The sequence below is a fragment of the Malaclemys terrapin genome, chromosome 8 (genome assembly GCF_027887155.1).
Source record: "Malaclemys terrapin pileata isolate rMalTer1 chromosome 8, rMalTer1.hap1, whole genome shotgun sequence".
NCBI lineage: Eukaryota > Metazoa > Chordata > Testudines > Emydidae > Malaclemys > Malaclemys terrapin.
Window position 1 is genome coordinate 6296556 of NC_071512.1, and position 17859 is coordinate 6314414.

Here is a 17859-nt window from a genome sequence, read left to right on the forward strand (position 1 = left end):
AGAGGGATAAGGCAAAGATGCCACATTTATTGTAAATATAATGATAAAGCAAAAGATAAAAGTAAACAACGTTGTTTGACTACTTATTCCTATCACTACTTATTCCTTATACACACACACACACATATATATATAGAGAGAGATTCATTCACACAATCATTCATTCAAGTTCTGTATAGGTGTTATAGTTACCAGCCTAGAAGCTGCTCATGCCAAGTTACTGGCCAGGTAGCTTGGTCATGAGGATGCAGCCGAGTCTGTGTCAGATGCACCTGATGCTCCTGGAGGTTGGCAGCAGAACCAGAGACTCAAAGTCATCAGTCTTGAGAGTCCATTCTTATAGGAATTAATTCCTGTGTTAGTCTATGGGAGCGGTTTCATCCTGCTGTTGCTGACTCAATCAGCAGATGGCACATTCCTGGGCACATTTCTGGTGGTTCCAAACTGTCCAAAGTTTGTGTTTCTCATCCTTCCAGGTGCTGGGGTGGATCCCAGTTTACCCTCCAGGGGTTTTCTGGTCATCCACTTGACACATTCTTCGGCCAATGGATACTCCCTTTCTAGGCTGGCACCTCCCTAACCATTCATGTATATCAAGCATTCATCAGCTTACATTCCATATCTTAACCATATTTTAATTTACTGTCTCCACCACTTTCAGGGTGTGTGCTAATTCGTTTGAGACTCCCGGCCCTTCAGGGTGGGGGGGTCTGTCCTAGGAGCCGTTGAATGAAGTGAAAGTCACTTAACGGGCGTATAGTGTTTGTTTACATTGTATCAATAACTTCAAGAACAAAGTCAATTAACTTGTTTGTAAATTTTACATAGTAAGAAAGTATCTTTCACAGGATAGATACAATCAATGGTTTCTACAGACAGTAGCTTACAAGTTTTAACAGAAGACCCAAGAGATTTTTGTACTTGGTGAAACTGTTGGATTGTAAAGTGTGGGGGACAAATTATGAGGGGGGTCACTGTCACTTGGGGGAATCACTGTTAGTACCTTCTTTAATATCCCTACAACTGCACTTTCTCTCTGTGCGCTGGCTTGGAATTTGCATTCTCCTGTTTCGTTAACCATTTCCTCCCCATCTTTGGGCAAGGAAGAGCAGAGGGGCTGCAGGAGAACTACGGGGCTTGTGCTTGTTAAGGACATGGGGGGGGGGTCTTCAGCACTGGTTCGCATCCAGCACGGATTTACGCTCTGGCAGCTGGGGAGAGTCTGTGTACCATGAGCCCAGCTCCCAGCGGCCGGGTGTCCCTCTCACACAGAGCACCATAGTAACGGACTCCATGTTGGCAATCTCTGGAGAGAGGTCAAAGGCTGAACGGACCACCCAGACTGAACAGGCCCCGAGCCCTGGAATAGGGGCCTCTCCAGAGCAGGGTGGAGGCATATTGCAACCTGGGACTGATTCCGGCTGGACCCGTTCAGCGGGCACCAATCTAGCCCTTTCATTACAAAGACATTAAGAAACCAAAACAAGGTGACAAGCCCAGAAAAGGGGTGACTGGCTGCTTGGGGATGATGCTGTGTCACTCTCAAGAGCTGTTAGCCAAAGGGCTTTCCCCTGAAAGCACGCCTAGTACATTTCTGGTACAATTACACCATATGCCTGCAACAAGCAAGACTGACACGGCTGCGATTGGCCCCTTCACTGTCCCATGGCCTTGCAAACCCAGAAGCCAAATGCACCCCCGTTTTTGCCACCTTACATGGATCCCCTCCCCCCATGCCAAATAAATTACTTTCACTGAACCCCACTTCCCTTCCTTGTTCTTCTCCAGTGCCTGGGGGAGCTTGGGGCATGCAGACGGGAGATCCCAGCTGTGAGGCACCAGAGGTCACCAGCCCCTGCCCTCGCAGCGAGGGAGAGCGGCCCGGCGCGAGTCGCTCAACGTCCAAAGCGACCGCATCTGGAAACCATTTCGACAGCTTTGCTCTCAGAAGTTGAACATTTCCTTTGCGGCGCCTGGCCTGCTTCCCTGTCATTTCCGAGTAGCTCGCCGGGTAAATACGAGGGGGCCATTTTGATTGGAGCGCATGAGGTGAAGCCCAGACAGGGGCATTCTGGGCCGCTGCACCCACCGAGCGGGACTCACTCCAGAGAAAGCTTTGTCACCAGTCGGAGTGGGTGACTAACCCAGCTCCCTTGGGTGCATTTGGGTGACGCACAGGGAGTTCTGGTCCCAGGAGTATCAGCCTGTGCTTCCTGCCATGTCCTGGCTGGCACTTTGGTCCCCACCCCTCCATGCTGCTGCCCCATATGGAGTCAGCTCAGGGAGCTGCATGCTTCGCCCACTGTCTTTTCTCCAGCGTGGCCTGAGGGCAGCCAGCCGGCCCCGGGCTCTGTTCTCACACGACCCCGTTGTGTATGGGGTGAGTCCGCACCCTGTAGATGATGACAGCCGTGGCCGGGCACAGCACCATGGACGTCATGACCAGGATGGTGGCCAGGATGATCAGCACGATGACCCAGATGTCCAGGATGTGCTTGGGGATGGCAGACATGGTGGGATTTGGGCTGCTCATGACTTCCATCCTCCTCCTCTCTGCCACAAAAAGTAAGAGTTACGGATAAAGCAGGACACAGAGCAGTGCAGTCCAGAAAAGATCCTATAGTTATATATCCCATCCCTCATCTCCTCTTCCCCACTCACCCCATGCCTTCCCCCGTCCCTCTCCTCCATGGTTCCCCCCATCCTACCCCCTCCTCACCTTCCCCATCCCATCTCTAACCTTCTCCCTCCTCTCATTTACCCCTGGCACTACAGAATCACCAACTGTCTCTTTCCATCTCACTCCCAGCCTTTCCCAACCTAGGCTGAAAATACAACTTTCCTCCTCTGGTTTCTCAGGTCACATTAAGGCCTCCGCCTCCTCCACCCCCCACTTTGCTCTTTTTATGATCGACAGCAATAGAGCAGGGCCACAAGCAGACGAAATGGCCTTTCGGGTGAGATTTTCAAACCCTACCCTGCATGTCTGGAGCTTGCCTGGTGCTGCTGCCTAATGTATTTGGAAACCCTGCGTAAGTTTTAAACTTTTACAAACGTCAGCGCTTCAAGGTACGTCCTTGGCACAATGTATTACTTTTGCAGACATCTGTATTTTGAAGCACTCTGTGCAAGGCAGACGTGGCAGAAATGTAAACTCGTGAACTCACATTTCAAACAAAGAAGTTTGGTTTGATGCTTAGAGAAGGGGGCTGGGTGCCAGGAGCCCTATTTCCAGCTCTTCCATTGACTTGTTGTGTGGCACTGACTAAGTACCTTACCAACTCTGTATATACATATATAATAAATGTATGTAACTCCATTTACCTGCTGTTAAGTGGCCCTTGCAAAGCTGCTGTGAGGAGGCCCAGCATATGCAAGGCTTGGATAAAAGCCGCTGTAAAATACTAATAGTTAATTATTTATTATTATTATATGACTTGAGAGAACCAAGCAGCGACCCAGGCATTCCGGCCAGTTATACAGTGATGTGTGCATTGCTGAGTGGAAATCTTTGAAATTAGTGAGAAGAAGAGCTCTGTGTAGCTCGAACGCTTGTCTCTTTCATCAGCAGAAGTTGGGCCAGTAAAAGATTTTGCCTCACCCATCTTGTCTCTCTAATATCCCAGGACCAAAATGGCTACAACAACCCTGCACAGGAGAAATTCAGAATCTGACTACCACAGTATTAGTATAGATATTGTTTTAGGCTGGGAGTTTCAAATGAGACTAGGGGAGTTAGGTGCCTAAATCCACCATACAGTCAATGGAAGTTGGGTACCTAATTCCTCTAAGCACTTTGGAAAATCGCAGATTTAAACTCAAGGCCTTGGCTGCCAGTGTCACGTCTGTTTGCTCTGGGGATTTCCCCGGGGAATCAGGGATGGACGGTCCAACCAATGCTCTCCATCTTGGAGCTACTTTTCTAGCTTCTCTGCTGGGTTCTGACAACACCGGGCTGTAGGATTCATGCTGTGGCATCTTCCACTGGATTCTGCTCCCTTGAGGCATCTCTCTTCCCATAATCGTGGCCTTCTGAGTCATGGAGTTAATAGTTTAATTACCAGAAAATCATCAGATGACACCATTAGGTAAGACTGACGGGCTGTGTTTATCTTTCTGGTCTTTTATCCACCCCCACACTGTCTGCTCCTCTTTCATGTCTCTCCAGTCAACTTCAGAGTGCTAGTCTGCAGAGCAAACCTTCCTCTGCCTCCTCCCTCCTTCTGCAGAGCTTTCTCACAGCTGAGCCCAGGGTCTGGGTGTTATCTTGTTCCCAGAGCTTAGTGGAGCAGCGGGACAATCTCTCTCTCTCAGATCCTTATCTGGCCCTCATCATCATTGCATGTGAGTGCCTCACACTCTTTTAATGCATTTATCCTCGCACACACACCCCGGTGAGGTAGGGTAGTACTACATTCCCCCTTTGACTGATGGGAAACTGAGGCACTGAGCAGCTAAGTGACTCACCCAAGGTCACACAGGGAGTCGGTGGTGGAGAAGGGAATTGAACATGGGCCTCCCGGTTCCTAGGTTACAGTCCTAACCATTGGACAGCCCTTCCTTTCTAAACAGGAGGGTCGGGGGGCGGGGGAAGGACATTCAAAGTAGGGCCCAGCGAACCTTTGTTTAAACAGAACCAACCATGACAAAGACCTGTCTCTGGGGTTCTCTGATCCATCTGCGTATGAACAATCAAAGTGTGACGGAATGAGCAGAGCTGTTTGTAATTCAATCCTGAGGGATGTAGGCGTTTGTTGGTGTAAGGGTTGTTACGCCAGCTAGACTGGTCTTCTGAGAGGGGACTGAGTCACTGGCTCTGCTCCCAGTCCCCCCCAGGAGCCCCCGTCCTTCCCCATAGAGCTGCAGGTAACGAGAGACCGGGAAGGGGAGAGATGTGTCTTTCCCAAGCTCTGAGCAAACACATTTCCCTAGGTGAGTCCGGGGCCCAGACCAGGCTCCACCCACTCCCGCATCACACACCTGTCTATGAAGGATGTGGCTGGAAGGGAGGAGTGGTTGAAGTTGGCATGCGAGTGATGCAGGTCCATGCGCTTCCATGTGGCAGGGGAGAGGCCTCCTTAGGTCATCAGCAGGTTCAGGCGTGTTTCAGGGCAAGAATTCGCTGGCACGTTTCAACTGACGTTAAAAGCTACTCTTCCAGCATAGTGGGGGCTTCGCTCAGCAAAGACGACCTGCTCTGTGCCCCGGCCCACCCAGAAATGCAGTGGGGGCTGAGTCAAAAACAGACCCCTGGGAAGAACAAGCTTCTAGGTGAGCAGCAGAGGAAAGTTACCTTGGTCAAGGTGTAGATCTAGTAACCCCGGGGGCGACAAATGGTGCACACGCTTAGGGGCTGATCCTGCAATCCGTACTCATGTGAGTGGTCCTGGGGAAGTCCGTAGTGCCAAAAAGGCGTTTAGAGGCTATGGTGGTGGGCTTTCTAAGTGGGTATCAGTCTGGGAGAAAATATATGTCCTCGTTTGCCATCTCAGTGATGCGCCTGAGACCCAGAGACACAGCTCTGATTCTCCTCCTCCTAGAGGAGAGTCCATCCCGGGTGGGCACTAAAAACTTGTTCTGTTTGAGGTATGTGGGTGAAATGCACAAGCCGATCTCCCTCTCCAGTGCATGTGCTAGTAAATGTTGGCCACCTAGGTAACCCCAGGGAGAGAGCGGGATGGAATTATTTTGGCCCAAGCTCTAAATGGATCCTGATTGTTATTTCCGTTCCCAGCACTATAAATATGGCACGTGCACCTGCCGGCACAAACCCTCTAATGGCGCCCTGCGTGCCATGGCACTCTGGAGCTGCTCAGCAAGGACTTCCACTATTGCAGGCGCTTGTCGTCACACGAATACCAGCAAAGGTAGGGCGGGAGGAACCAAGGTGTCAAGCCTTCAGGGCCCTGCAGATAAGAGCCGTAATCTCAGCTAATGCTGGGGACGTTAGGTCAAAGCTCATGCAGATTCAAAGGACAGGCTGCACCCACAGCAGAGCCTTGAAGGGATTTCTGGAAACACGGGCTGTTTATGCAACCACCAGGCCTGGTAATCGCTGCACATTCGCCCTCTGCGACATGAGTGCTCACTACTGCTACGATCCCACCAGCACTCGGCTTAGAAGCACAGAGGTTAAAGGTGGATGAGGCCTAGAAGGTCATCCAGTCCTTCTCCACTGTCCCTGCTTGGGGCTCAAGACCAAGATTCAGTGGCACTGTATTTGCGTCCGAACTGCCCCCATACCTATCTGCCCATAGTGTAGTTTTATGATTTGCCTAAGGAAACACCCAATAGGAGAGCAGGACCCACCAATTTTTGAAAACGGTGCTTGTGGCAAAAATGCCTACTCAGTGGAGCACCTAACGTGTGCAGTTCCTGCAACCGTGCCTGCAGCTGTGGTAATGTGCGTGCAAATGGACAGACACCTAGATGGTCATTTGTAAGTGCATTTACTGTGATCCTGTGCACACGTGTGGTGATGGTGCATGCAAATTAGGCTCAATTCGGAAAATGTTGGGTTAAGTGGCACCGAGCAGGGTACATCCCTGTGCTGTCAACTTTGGCGATCTGGGTTCGAATCTTAGCCTGCAGTAGGTTAAAAAAAGTAATGAAGCTTGGTGGCCTTAGTTTAGTGCCCACTGGATGGGTATCAACATCACCACTCGAAACGACACGTGGCACAACTAATTCAGCACTCTGTGCTCTGCACTGGAATAACAAGGACTGAGATGCATAGGCAGAGCTGAGAGGGGTGAAAGGTTTGGAATAAATAGAGGGTGGGGCAGGTTAGAATAAAAGTCCATTGCCAGAATGGGGCACTTGCGTAAAATGTCTGATTCCAGCCAGCGCTGCCAGCCCCTCGCACTCCTGGGCACTGGATCTCACCCCAGTTTATAAGATATTAAATGTCACCAGGGAGGAAGCAAGCTGCACTTAGGAACAGATGTCCCTTCCCCTTTGTCTGGGGTGAGGGCAGGGCCCCAGTGGGAGAGGGCAGGGCAGCTTCCTACATTCTGTAGCACAGTTCTGATTAGCGACGTTTTGCACCATCACGCTCACCCACTCCTAGGAAGCCACATGTCAGAGGGTCTATTCCCCACCTCCAGGGTGTCTCTCCTGTCATTATCCACTATTCTGCTCTCACTCCCCCAGAGGTAGCCTGGTATCCCAGCTGGGCTGTATAATAAACCCTGAGCTCCGTAACGACATACGACAAGGAGACTTTTCTTTTCAATTCTTTCACCTTAAACTTCTGTTCATTATTTTTTCCTCGCCCTTCAATTTAGAGAAGTATCTGAGGAACGTGACAGGCTGGGCTTATTCTAACTCCCCAGAGGGTAAGGTGGCGATTGCGGACGCTGCCCATTTTGTGGAACGGGTCGGTAACCAGTTTTACTGCTAGCTGCTCGAATGTCAGAAAGAATTCTCTCTGCAGGGAGCTCATTTCCATCATGTGCTTTCCCCACTCCAGCGCTAACACCAAAGCACTTATGCCAGGGACAGCGAGGAGAGCTGCTCTCATGGCAGAAGGCTGAGAGATCCCAATGCCAAAGCAGCCATCATCCAATGCCGTATCAGGGCCAGCAACCCTGGTCTGGAAATAAACCTACAGCAAAGGCAATAGACTAGATTCTGATTTCATTTATGCCGGGGTCCATCACTCACTTACTCCAGGGCATGTGAAAGTGAAGGAGGATCTAGCCCAGGTGGGTTAAGGCTGCTGCCGGAACAGGAGCAGCGACTTTCTTAACTTTTGAACATTCATCTGTAATCATCTTTCAAAGATGTTTCAGGAATAAATGAGTCACTTTTCCTGAAGCAGGGGGGGAGGGGGGGGAGACGGGACGGGGGACTATCTGACATGGAGGCGCACGGGGGAAACTAAGGACCAAAAGCTCCTGTTCGTCCTGTGGCTCTGTCTCTTCAGTGATTCGGCTCAGAGAGAGGGAGGGAGGGATAGCTAAAAGGGGAAACGCAGTGACCGCAGAATGAGGCAAAAGCAAAACATACTGATAAACAGGGAAGACATGGACACACAGAAGAGATGAGAAAAATCACATGGCCCCTCACTGTTGGTGGCTAAAGATCTCAGCAACAGCACACATGCACCCAGGCTTTTCCTTTCTGGCATGAGTTGTGTTTTCAGAAGGCAGGACTGGACTAAGAGCCCAGGAAACAAGACTCTATCAAGCTACACTACTTGGGAGATTAATCAGACCCTCCTGCGCTTGAGTGTTTGAAATTCAGGGGCCAAAGCCAAATTTTGCACCTGAAGATCATCTCTAAGAACAAGACGCTGCTGTGCTTAAAAGCTAGTGAAAGAAAGGGCTAATAGTTACCTGCTGGCGTCCTGGGAGCTCGGCGACTAGGGGACTCCTTGGGAAGAAGAAGAGAGAGACTCAGACCGTCTTCCAAGATAGCTAGCAGACAACTTTCCCAGCCACCACGCTGAACCAACAAGCTGGCTCGTAATTCTCTGTGTAAGAGAGGAAGATCGGTCCAGCCCTTCTGAGTTTTGACTCCGCCCGTCTGCCTGGAAGCCCAGAATGTGTGTGTGTGGGTGGGTGGGGAAACACAGTGCGTGTATGAATCTCTCTCTGGTTAGAAAGCTGCTGTGTGCAGTTATGTGCAGCTCTCTGCCCACTCCCTCTCCAGGAAGAGGGACGTACAGTCTGGTTGAATGGCCTTTGCCTCCCTCACTAATAAGGGAGTCTTTGTTTGCCGCCTTCTGGCTCAGTGCTGCCCAGTGCCCATGTACACGCCAGGAAAGCGCGCACACGGTTTAAGGCAGTGGTCCTCAACCATGTACTCCTGGCGGTACACAGAGGTCTTCCAGGGGGTACATCAACTCCTCTAGATATTTGCCTGGTTTTACAACAGGCTGCAGCAAATGCATTAGCGACGTCAGAACAAGCTAACATTTCATACGGACAATGACTTGTTTATACCGCTCTATATCCTGAAATGTTAGTACAATATTTATGTTCCAATTGATGTAGTTGATAATGATATGGTAACAATGAGAAAGGCGGCCATTTTTCAGTAACAATGTGCTGTGACACTTTTGTATTTTTATGTCTGCGTTTGCAAGCAAGGAGGTGAAACTTGGGGGTACACAAGCCAAAGCAGACTCGTGAAAGGGGGACAGTCGTCTGGAAAGGCTGAGAGCCAGTGCTTTAAGGGTTCCGGCTGCTGTGGTCAGCGTGAAGGCAATGGTTGTCAGGAACTGGGGCAGGAGGAGCAACCAATCAAAGGTTTAAAAGTCATGGATCCTGCTGGCCCCAAGTCCTTCCTGCAAATCCCAGCCCCTCTTCCATCGTTCCTACCCCATCCCTGCAAATCCTGCTGCTCTCCTTCCACCCTGTGCTCCGGTCCCAGGCATCCTGCACTGACCAGGGGTCTATATTTCCCAGCCACTTGCACCTGGAGGAGCCCTGTGTTCTCCAAACCATTTCCTTGCTATTCCTTTGGAAATTTAAAATGAAAGAAAGGAAGTGTACCAGGGAGCTCGCTGCCAGGCCCAAGACCGAAGCAGAGAGGGCCAAGGGCCGTCTGCTCATCTCCCCTGGGCTGCTTCTCCAATGCCAGGCGCGGGGAGTCTAGTGGCGCTAGGAGGAACCAGCTATTGCATCCACACTGAGCACCACCGGAGCCGGTCCCTTCTGTGCTCATTGTCAGGTGCTGGAAATGTGGGGACCCTGACTGAACTGCTAGGACCTGCGGCAGCACCGCACCAAGTCCCTTGTGGAGAGGGCTGCGGCTAAGCAGAGTTCCTGGGCAGGGCCGGCTCCAGGCACCAGCGCAGCAAGCAGGAGCCGGGGGCAGCCAATGAAGAGGGGCGGCACGTTCAGTTCTTCGGCGGCAGGTCCCTCAGTCCCTCTCGGAGGGAAGGACCCGCCGCCGAATTGCCGCCAAAGAATGCAGCGGCGCAGTGGAGCTGCCGCCAAAGTGCCGCTGGAGCCGGCCCTGTTCCTGGGGGAGCTGGGAAGTCCTGGGGAGGGAAAACAGACTGAAATTCTGCAGGAGAGGAGGGGGTGACACCACACTGAGTTCCCTGAGAAAACGGAGACACCTTCTTGGGTCGAGGACTCATTCATCCTCGTGGCTCTCCACAGCCAACCATTCTGCCAACCCCCAAGCATGCCCCATCCCCCAAAACCATAATTTTTAAAAACATGTCATAAAGCTGGGTTCTTCTTCTCTGGTGCCCAGGAGTCCTATTTCCAGGCCTTCCTCCACAGCCCAAAGGGCTAGAAACGTCCCTTCTTTATACACAAGAGCTGACGCCTGCATGGAATCACTTGTCTCCGGGAGCTGGGGCGATACGAAACGCAAGCCTGACCCTCAAGTCACGGGAATGGGCAGTTCTGAGTCAGCACGCGGGATTCCCCAGTGTTCTGGGACACATTTGTTTTGCTAAGATTTGGCACGCAGCTCAAGATCCTGACTGTGACAAAAAGGCCGGCTTTGTTCCTGAATCCCGATGGAATTTTCCACTACCCTGGGCGATACGAAAGGCCCAGGGAAAAAAAATCCATCCAGTCCTGCTGCCTCCAATCACTAAAACAGAGAGTCAAAACCAAACCAGAAGAGCACCTCCGCTTTTTGCAGCCACTCTTCTGTATAACACAGCGAAGCAGGGCTTGAGAGCAGCCGACAAACCTGGGGAAGGTATAAACACCGGGGAGTGAGAGGAGTTGTTTGGGGTGGTGCCTGCGGGAATAACTAGGAGCTAATAGGGTGAAAGGGAAAAGTGAGGCTGATAAGCATCCTGCAGTGAGATGTTGTGAGCTAGTCTCCAGAGGGAAAGGCTAGAAGCTTCACTCCTTGCCATTAAGATGCTGGATAATGCACTGCAGGGAACAAGCCTGCAGTGGGAGGAGACTGAATCAGTTAGTAGGGCTTTTCCTGCTCTAATGTCTCTCTGAGAACGCCACAGCATGGAAGAGGTACACCTACAAGGGACTATCTATGTGGGGTACTTAGATGCCCATTACCCTAGCATCTGAGCAATCCGCAGTCTGTATCCTCACAACACCCCTGTGAGGCAGGGCAGCGCTAGTATCCCTGTTTTACAGGGAAACTGAGGCACAGAGAAGCTATTTAAACTCCTGACCTCCACTGAAATCAAATGACTCGTCCAAGGTCAAACAGGAAGTCTGAGAAGGAGCAGGGAGATGAGGCCGGGTCTCCTAAGTGCTAGGCCGGTGCTCTAACCACTGGATCACCCTGCCTCGGGACGTTTTGCTACCATTCCCTTTTAGACGGTGTGAAACTATGCTGTACATAGAGCATGATTTGGTGATCACGCTGCCAACCCTAATGTTCCATCGGTTCTTACAATGACCCACAAACAATCGGAGGGCAGAGGCAAATTGAGGCTGCTTTTTCACAAGAAAGTCCCGTTCGGTCTTGGCTTGCCGGCGAAACGGTGTGGACCACATCCAGCTCTAATAGAGGTGGCTACAACTCCACTGAAGTCATTTGCACCTGCTTACACCCAGGCATCAATTAGGTCTCATCTCACCAGCATGAAGCAAACCAAGAGCAAAGAGAGTTAATGGAGTTGGAGAATTTCATTGCTACCTGGGGGTGTAGAAAGAATACCGAGTGGGTCAATTCAAAGGGATTGGGATGGAAAACAGCCTTTCACACCAAGCCAGGAAAGAATTTGGGGAGGGAAATAATGAGAACATAGTAGACAAGAATACGGTGGGGAGGGACTGCAACCTCAGAATGTGTCTGAGTAACAGGAAGCCACCTGAAATCACGACACCCACCTGCCTGAATCCCTAGAGAAGCGGAGCTGCATCTTGGTGAGAATGTGGGGAGACCAGGAGACTTTCTGCGCCCTTAATGAAGCTGTCTCAAGCCCAGGAGATTCTAGTGGGAAACCTTCCACTAACAATGACCTGCAAACATGTGCTTCTGGGCCTCTCGCTGTCCTGCAACGCTTCCCAGTGGCGGATTACAAAACAGCACAAGTGAAAAACTCCTAACGCCTTTCTTGAGGACAGCCTGGCAGGAGGGAACTCCCCAGCACTCATCAGCTACTTTAATAATACACTCGTCAGGAGGTAGCCATGTTAGTCGGTATCCACAAAAACAACAAGGAGTCCAGAGGCATCTTAAAGACTAACAGATTTATTTGGGCATAAGCTTTAAGGTGCCACTGAACTCCTTGTTGTTCTAATAATACACTGCGCTTCTGCAGCACCTTCCATTTGAGGCTCTCTAAGTGCTTAGCAATGATTAACAAGTTCAAATGCCCTGGGGAGGTAACTTATTTTCCTAATTTTACAGATGGGGAAACGGATGCTTGGAGCAGTTAAGAGACTCCCCAAGTCAGTGGCAGTGCTGAGACTGGAACCCAAATATCCTGATTCCCAATCCCATACTTTAATCCCTAGCGAGACCTGCTCTTAGCATCCATCTGGAACATATTCATGATGGATTAAGTCACAGATGCAAGGGACTCTCACAGGTAACCCACTGCGTGGTTACTTGTCTTTTTAGAGATAGAAAAGCAGTGAAAACCAGGGCCTGTTGTACCAAATAAGTATGGTTTATTAAGCGTTCACTGCCACCACGTCACTTTAAAGGCGTGAGTTCCAGCTTCAGAGCCAATCTTTGAATGACAGAGTTCATCACAAAATCCACAGCATATGCTCTTTTCATCCTAAATCACTTAGAATGGTAATGTGTTTTAAAAACCAGGCTGTTCTTGCTCTGCTGAGTGGAATACTCTGGATTTCATGGTGGTGGACATCACGTTAACAGAAAATTCCTGCCCCGCAGGCACTTCTGTAACGCAGAGCTGCTCTGCTTCTCGGCACTGTTACAGCAGGGAGCTACTGCCAGTCGCTTGGCCATAACAACTCTGGCACTTCACGGTCCAGTTTATACTCCTCATGGTTTTGAGCAACGGTGAAAGTCTGGGGGGGTTTTAAGGCACTTCCTGTAAAAGGCAGGGAAATTCTGCAGATATGATGGCTCTCTGTAATTAAAAAGATCCCAACCTGGCACAGTTCTGCCTGGTTGGCATTGAGTGGATGGTGGCGCCAAGTTTGTTTGAGCACTTATTTATTAAAGGGGATCTCTGACTAGATGGCTCCGCAGATTGGCAATGATTTTGTCAGTTACTGTAGTTTATTTCCTGTAGTTTATTTCCTCAGATGATTTTGTCAGTTACTGTAGTTTATTTCCTGTAGTTTATTTCCTCAGTGTAGTTTATTTCCTCATTGGGTGCACCACCACTTTTAACTCTGTTAACAAAGCCCAAAGAAGAGCATTTGATAGACCGCTGCTGCCTAGGAGATGGGCACCCATGCGTCTTCTTGTCTTTGCTTAGGTTCCACATAAACTTCAGTTATTGATTTCTGTTGTACCTCGGCGGCAGGCTTTTTACAAAACGTAATGGGGGAACCCAGCATCCCAGTCTACATCTCCTTCCCGGCTGTGCATGTCAGCTTCACTACTGAGAGCTTAAGGGCTGATGCATTGATGTAAGTCACTCTGCTACCAATATCTAACTTCATAAAGCAATTTCAGATACTTAGAGCCAAAGCCAACAGTCTTGGAAGTCGAAGGATGTATTGTCTGAGCAATATAGTATGTGGCACCTTGGACATGAAGAACAGCATATGTAACCAAAAACTCTATTTTTTTACATTGAGAATCGAGTGCAGAGTTGCCAACTGTCACAATTTTACTGCAAGTCTCGTATTTTGCTGTATTTCTTAAAGCCCCAGCTCCTAGAATGACAAGACTGCATGAGGATCTCAGTTTTCATTAAAAAAAAAAAAGTAAGTTTCTAGCAATTATGGTTGCACAGAAAAACTTGAAAATGTGTAGCCAGGCTCAGAAAGTAAAAGGCAAATAAAAAGAACTCAGTTTTAAAAACATCTCATTATTTTTAAAGCCAATCTCACAATTTTTGAGGCCTGACTCAGATTTTTGAATGACTGATGCTGGCAATATTGCAAGTGAATTCTGATCCCTGGGTTGGAATAGGGGCAGGGAGAGGGCAGGGACTTTGGGGAAGGGGTTGGAATGGGGGAAGGGGTGGAGTGGGGGAGGGCCGGGGGCAGAGGGGGGGGGGGGTCGAGCTCCCAGGGGAAAGCAGGGAAATCGGCACCTATGCATCATTGTGCTCCATGGTTGGACACTTTTGTCTTATTGTCTCCTTGCGTTTCCTGTCTGTCTGTCATGGCCACCCACTTACCATTAAGAACGAACGTTCTTTAAGGCCAGGATCATCTTTCTGTTCTGAGTTTGTACAGTGCCTAGCACAATGGAGTCCTGCTCTCTGCCCGGGGCTGCTGGGCGCTACAATAACACAAATGGGAGAGTCCAGGTGAGGAACAGAACAGGGCGGAGCCAAAGAGCAGGCAGGAATGGGCTCATACATCTCAGCTGTTAATCCCCTGAAACGAGGGTTACCATATTTTAATTTAAAAAAAGGAGGACACTCCATGGGGCCCCGCCCCTGCCCCAACTCCGCCCTTTCCCCGCCCCAACTCTGCCCCCTCCCCTGAACGCTCCGCCCCCCCTGCTGCTCCCGCTCCCCTGCTTCCCGCGAATCAAATGTTCACGGGAAGCCTGAAACAGGGAGGCAGCAGGTAAGCTGGGGCTGGGTCAGCTCCAGGCACCAGCCCACCAAGCATGTGCTTGGGGCGGCGCCTGGAGGGGGGCGGCACGGCGGGGCGCTCCGGCCCGAGAGCGGGGCCGCGAATGGGCTCACCGCCCTCCCCGCGGCGCTCTGGCCGCCTGGGAGAGCGGCGCCGCAGCGGGCTCGCCGACCTCTCCCCGGCGCTCCGGCTGGTCGGGGATTGCAGCCCGTGGCCAGGCTCGGCGCCCTTCCCTGCCGCGCTGGGGAGGGGGCGGCAGGTGGCTTTTTTGCCTAGGGCGGCAAAAAAGCCAGAGCCGGCCCTGCCTGGGGCGCTGGCCCTGGTTCTGGCTGAGCACCACCGGCCCCAGTGGCGCCAGTCCCCGGCCGAGCACCGCCAGCCCCTCCCTCCCTATTTTCCCGGACATGTCCGGCTTTTGGGGATTTCCTCCCGGACGGGGATTTGAGGCCCCAAAAGCCGGACATGTCTGGGGAAATCCGGACGTATGGTAACCCTACTGAAACCCAGGGGAGTCGCCCCAGGACGGGCACAGCAGCTGCTGGGGTACAGTGCTGGCTCTGCCGCCAGGCCACAATCCCTCCTGGCGCATGGCACAGGGCGGGCCCCGCCCCTGCTCGGAGTGGGGAGGACTGTGGCTTGGCTGGGGGGGTGCACTGCTAGGGGCCAACCCCCCATAGCCCCTATAGACTCATGGCCTGGTGAGGCCCTCCAGAGCCCCTATAGAACCACATGGCGAAGGCACACAGCTCCCCCTACCGGCCCGCATGGGAACTACCCGCTTTGAACCCCCACCACGTGCCTTTCCCGGAAGTGGCTGGGTGGTCACGTGGGTGCCGCGCGCCCGGATCACGTGACGGGGCGAGGCGGTGGCTGCTGGGCCCCGGCTCCCAAGATGGCGTCGCTGCTGCAGTCGGAGCGGGTCTCGTACCTGGTGCGGGGCGAAAAGGAGATCCGCGCGCCGCTCTCCCAGCTCTACTTCTGCCGCTACTGCAGCGAACTCCGCTCCCTGGAGTGCGTCTCCCACGAGGTAACCCCGGCGGCCGGCCCGTCGCCAGCCGAACCGGAGGCCAGCGAGGAGGGCGGCCCCCCCGGCGCCTATTGGCCATATCGCCTGCCGCTCAAGCCTTCTGGTCCCTCCCATTGGCTAGGACTCTACGAGGGGGAGGGGCTGAAGTAGCTTTCGAGCCCTGTGATTGGTTCAACTACATGGGGGCGGGGGGCTCGCACCAGGCTGGCTTCTTGATTAGTTTGTATCGCTGTCTGTCGGCCAGCTTCGTCTTCTGATTGGTTAAGGCATTCATGAGGGGGTGGGAGCTACTCAGGCCCGTCTGGACTATAGGGAGGTGGCCTGGCTTGGCAGGGGCTCCCCCATGTCCTAGGCAGGCGCTACCTGGGGGGGGCCCACCTGGCCTCATGGGGGTTGGGCCCCCTCCCCCCTTCTCGATCTGTGAGGGGATCAGCCCCAAACAAGCCCCCTCACTCCAGTCCCCCCCCGCCTCCCATTATTGGCCAGGGACCCATGGCCTGAGCTGGCCAGAAGGTCTCCTGCTCCCCTCCGCTAGCAGGGTCTGGCCCTTCCCTTGGTTGCCTGATATTGCCCCTGAGGCCAGGGATAACCCCGGGATGGCTGCTGGCATTGTAGGCACAGGACAGGGACCCACTGTGGTGTAGACAGAGGAGCTCTGGCCTGGGAGTCGGGAGCTCCTGACTGCCACAGACTCACTCCATGGCCATGGGCGAGGCCTGCGCTTGGCTGCTTTCCCTCGCTGTCAAGCTGGCAGGAGGTGTGATGCTCCCCAAGCTCTCAGAGGGGTGGTGGGAGTTGTCAGGTATAAACCTCTCCCCAGACAAAGCACTGAATGCAAAGCGCGATAGAGTAGTGTCCTTTTTCAGGAGATAATGGCGGGTATTGTCTGTCACAAATAAGCTTACGTTGGCCTCTGGGACTTGCTCTGAGTCCAGATTCAGGGTTCCGAGGTACTGTTTTGTGGATTTTTAAAAAAAAATTGTTTTCATCTGGACTATCCATTTTCCCCTGTATTTGAAATCAAAGTAGATTTTTGCAGGCAGGAATTTGTTTTTCAGCAATGAAAAGGTTCATTCAAGATCAAGGCCTTTTCACACTTAAAATCTAGATAGTGATCAACTGAGGTTATGGATAAATGGGTTACCCTCTGTCCAGAGACTGCTGACACTTGAAAATCTATCCTGATCACCATGTTTCTATCAAACAAAACACAAGAGAGGTGTTTAATAGTTTGCACTAGTTATTTTAATTAGTGAGGTATCAATCCCAAGGTTGCTGATTTGAGCACTGCAACTTCTTGACAATTCTATTCGGAGGTGGCTTTAGCAACAAGGTCATAAGAAAACTGCTCTGATTGTGTTTTATGAAACATAAAATACTAAAGGCTTAAGATGTGAGGGAAATATTGTTTTCTATATGCAAATTACAACTTTTTCGAAAAAATGGTTATATGTTGACACATCCTAACCAAAAGTTGGAAAAATAATCTTAAAATGATATCAGAGGGGTCGCCGTGTTAGTCTGGATCTGTAAAAGCAGCAAAGAGTCCGGTGGCACCTTATAGACTAACAGACGGATGCATCTGACGAAGTGGGTATTCATCCACGAAAGCTCATGCTCCAATACGTTTGTTAGTCTATAAGGTGCCACAGGACTCTTTGCTGCTTAAAATTATATTCTGCCAAAATTCCTGGAGTCAGGCTACTGGTTTGGTTGCGTTCTGAAGTATCTAAAGACTCGTAAAGCACTTAAAGTGGAGATGAAATAATCTAATGTAAGTAAAGCATCTGTTTGGTCAAATATTTCAGCATTTGTTAACAATGTAAAAGGGTTAGTAAGTTGGCTGCATCTCTCATGCTGTCTCACTGCAGTGACTGGGCTAGTCGTCACATATTAAGACAGGAAAAATCTGTATCGGCAGGTCCAAAACCTGAAACAGTTTCGCAGATTACAGTTACCAGTTGTTAATTTCAGCTCTGTCAATAAAAGGATGTATAAGGAGATATAATATTCCCATTGATTTGTTCTCTAAGATACAAGATAACTATACAACACTCTCCAGACTATTAATTGCTGACCCATGGAGTTGTTATGACAAAATAAAGTTAGACACATGGTGATCATATATGGAAATAGAGTAGTCATATAGTTGGAAAATGAGGAAAGGCAAGAGTCCTCTATTGACTTAATTATTCAAGTTCA

At 51.0% G+C, this 17859-nt stretch overlaps 2 protein-coding genes across 5 annotated transcripts in view; one reads left to right on the forward strand and one right to left on the reverse strand.

Moving 5' to 3' along the window:
- Positions 1 to 15646, reverse strand: SMIM3 (small integral membrane protein 3). 3 transcript variants are annotated; one of them, XM_054037433.1, is made up of 3 exons: positions 15559 to 15646; positions 14225 to 14328; positions 1 to 2553 (listed from the first exon to the last, which is right to left on the reverse strand). In XM_054037433.1, the coding sequence occupies exon 3, from the start codon at positions 2540 to 2542 to the stop codon at positions 2357 to 2359; it is 186 nt and encodes a 61-aa protein (XP_053893408.1). In that variant the 5' UTR covers positions 2543 to 2553; positions 14225 to 14328; positions 15559 to 15646; the 3' UTR covers positions 1 to 2356. The 3 variants fall into 3 exon arrangements, with proteins under 3 accessions (XP_053893408.1, XP_053893409.1, XP_053893410.1); XM_054037434.1 differs by lacking the exons at positions 14225 to 14328; positions 15559 to 15646 and adding exons at positions 4981 to 5250; positions 8340 to 8405; XM_054037435.1 differs by lacking the exons at positions 14225 to 14328; positions 15559 to 15646 and adding an exon at positions 8340 to 8547.
- The window catches only part of DCTN4 (dynactin subunit 4), a 16862-nt gene continuing 14481 nt past the window's right edge, over positions 15479 to 17859 (forward strand). The window contains exon 1 of one of the 2 annotated variants that reach the window (XM_054037425.1): positions 15479 to 15657. In XM_054037425.1, coding sequence (XP_053893400.1) covers positions 15523 to 15657 — 135 coding nt within the window. In that variant the 5' untranslated portion in view covers positions 15479 to 15522. The remainder of the gene's footprint in view (positions 15658 to 17859) is intronic. The other variant, XM_054037426.1, reaches the window with a different exon arrangement.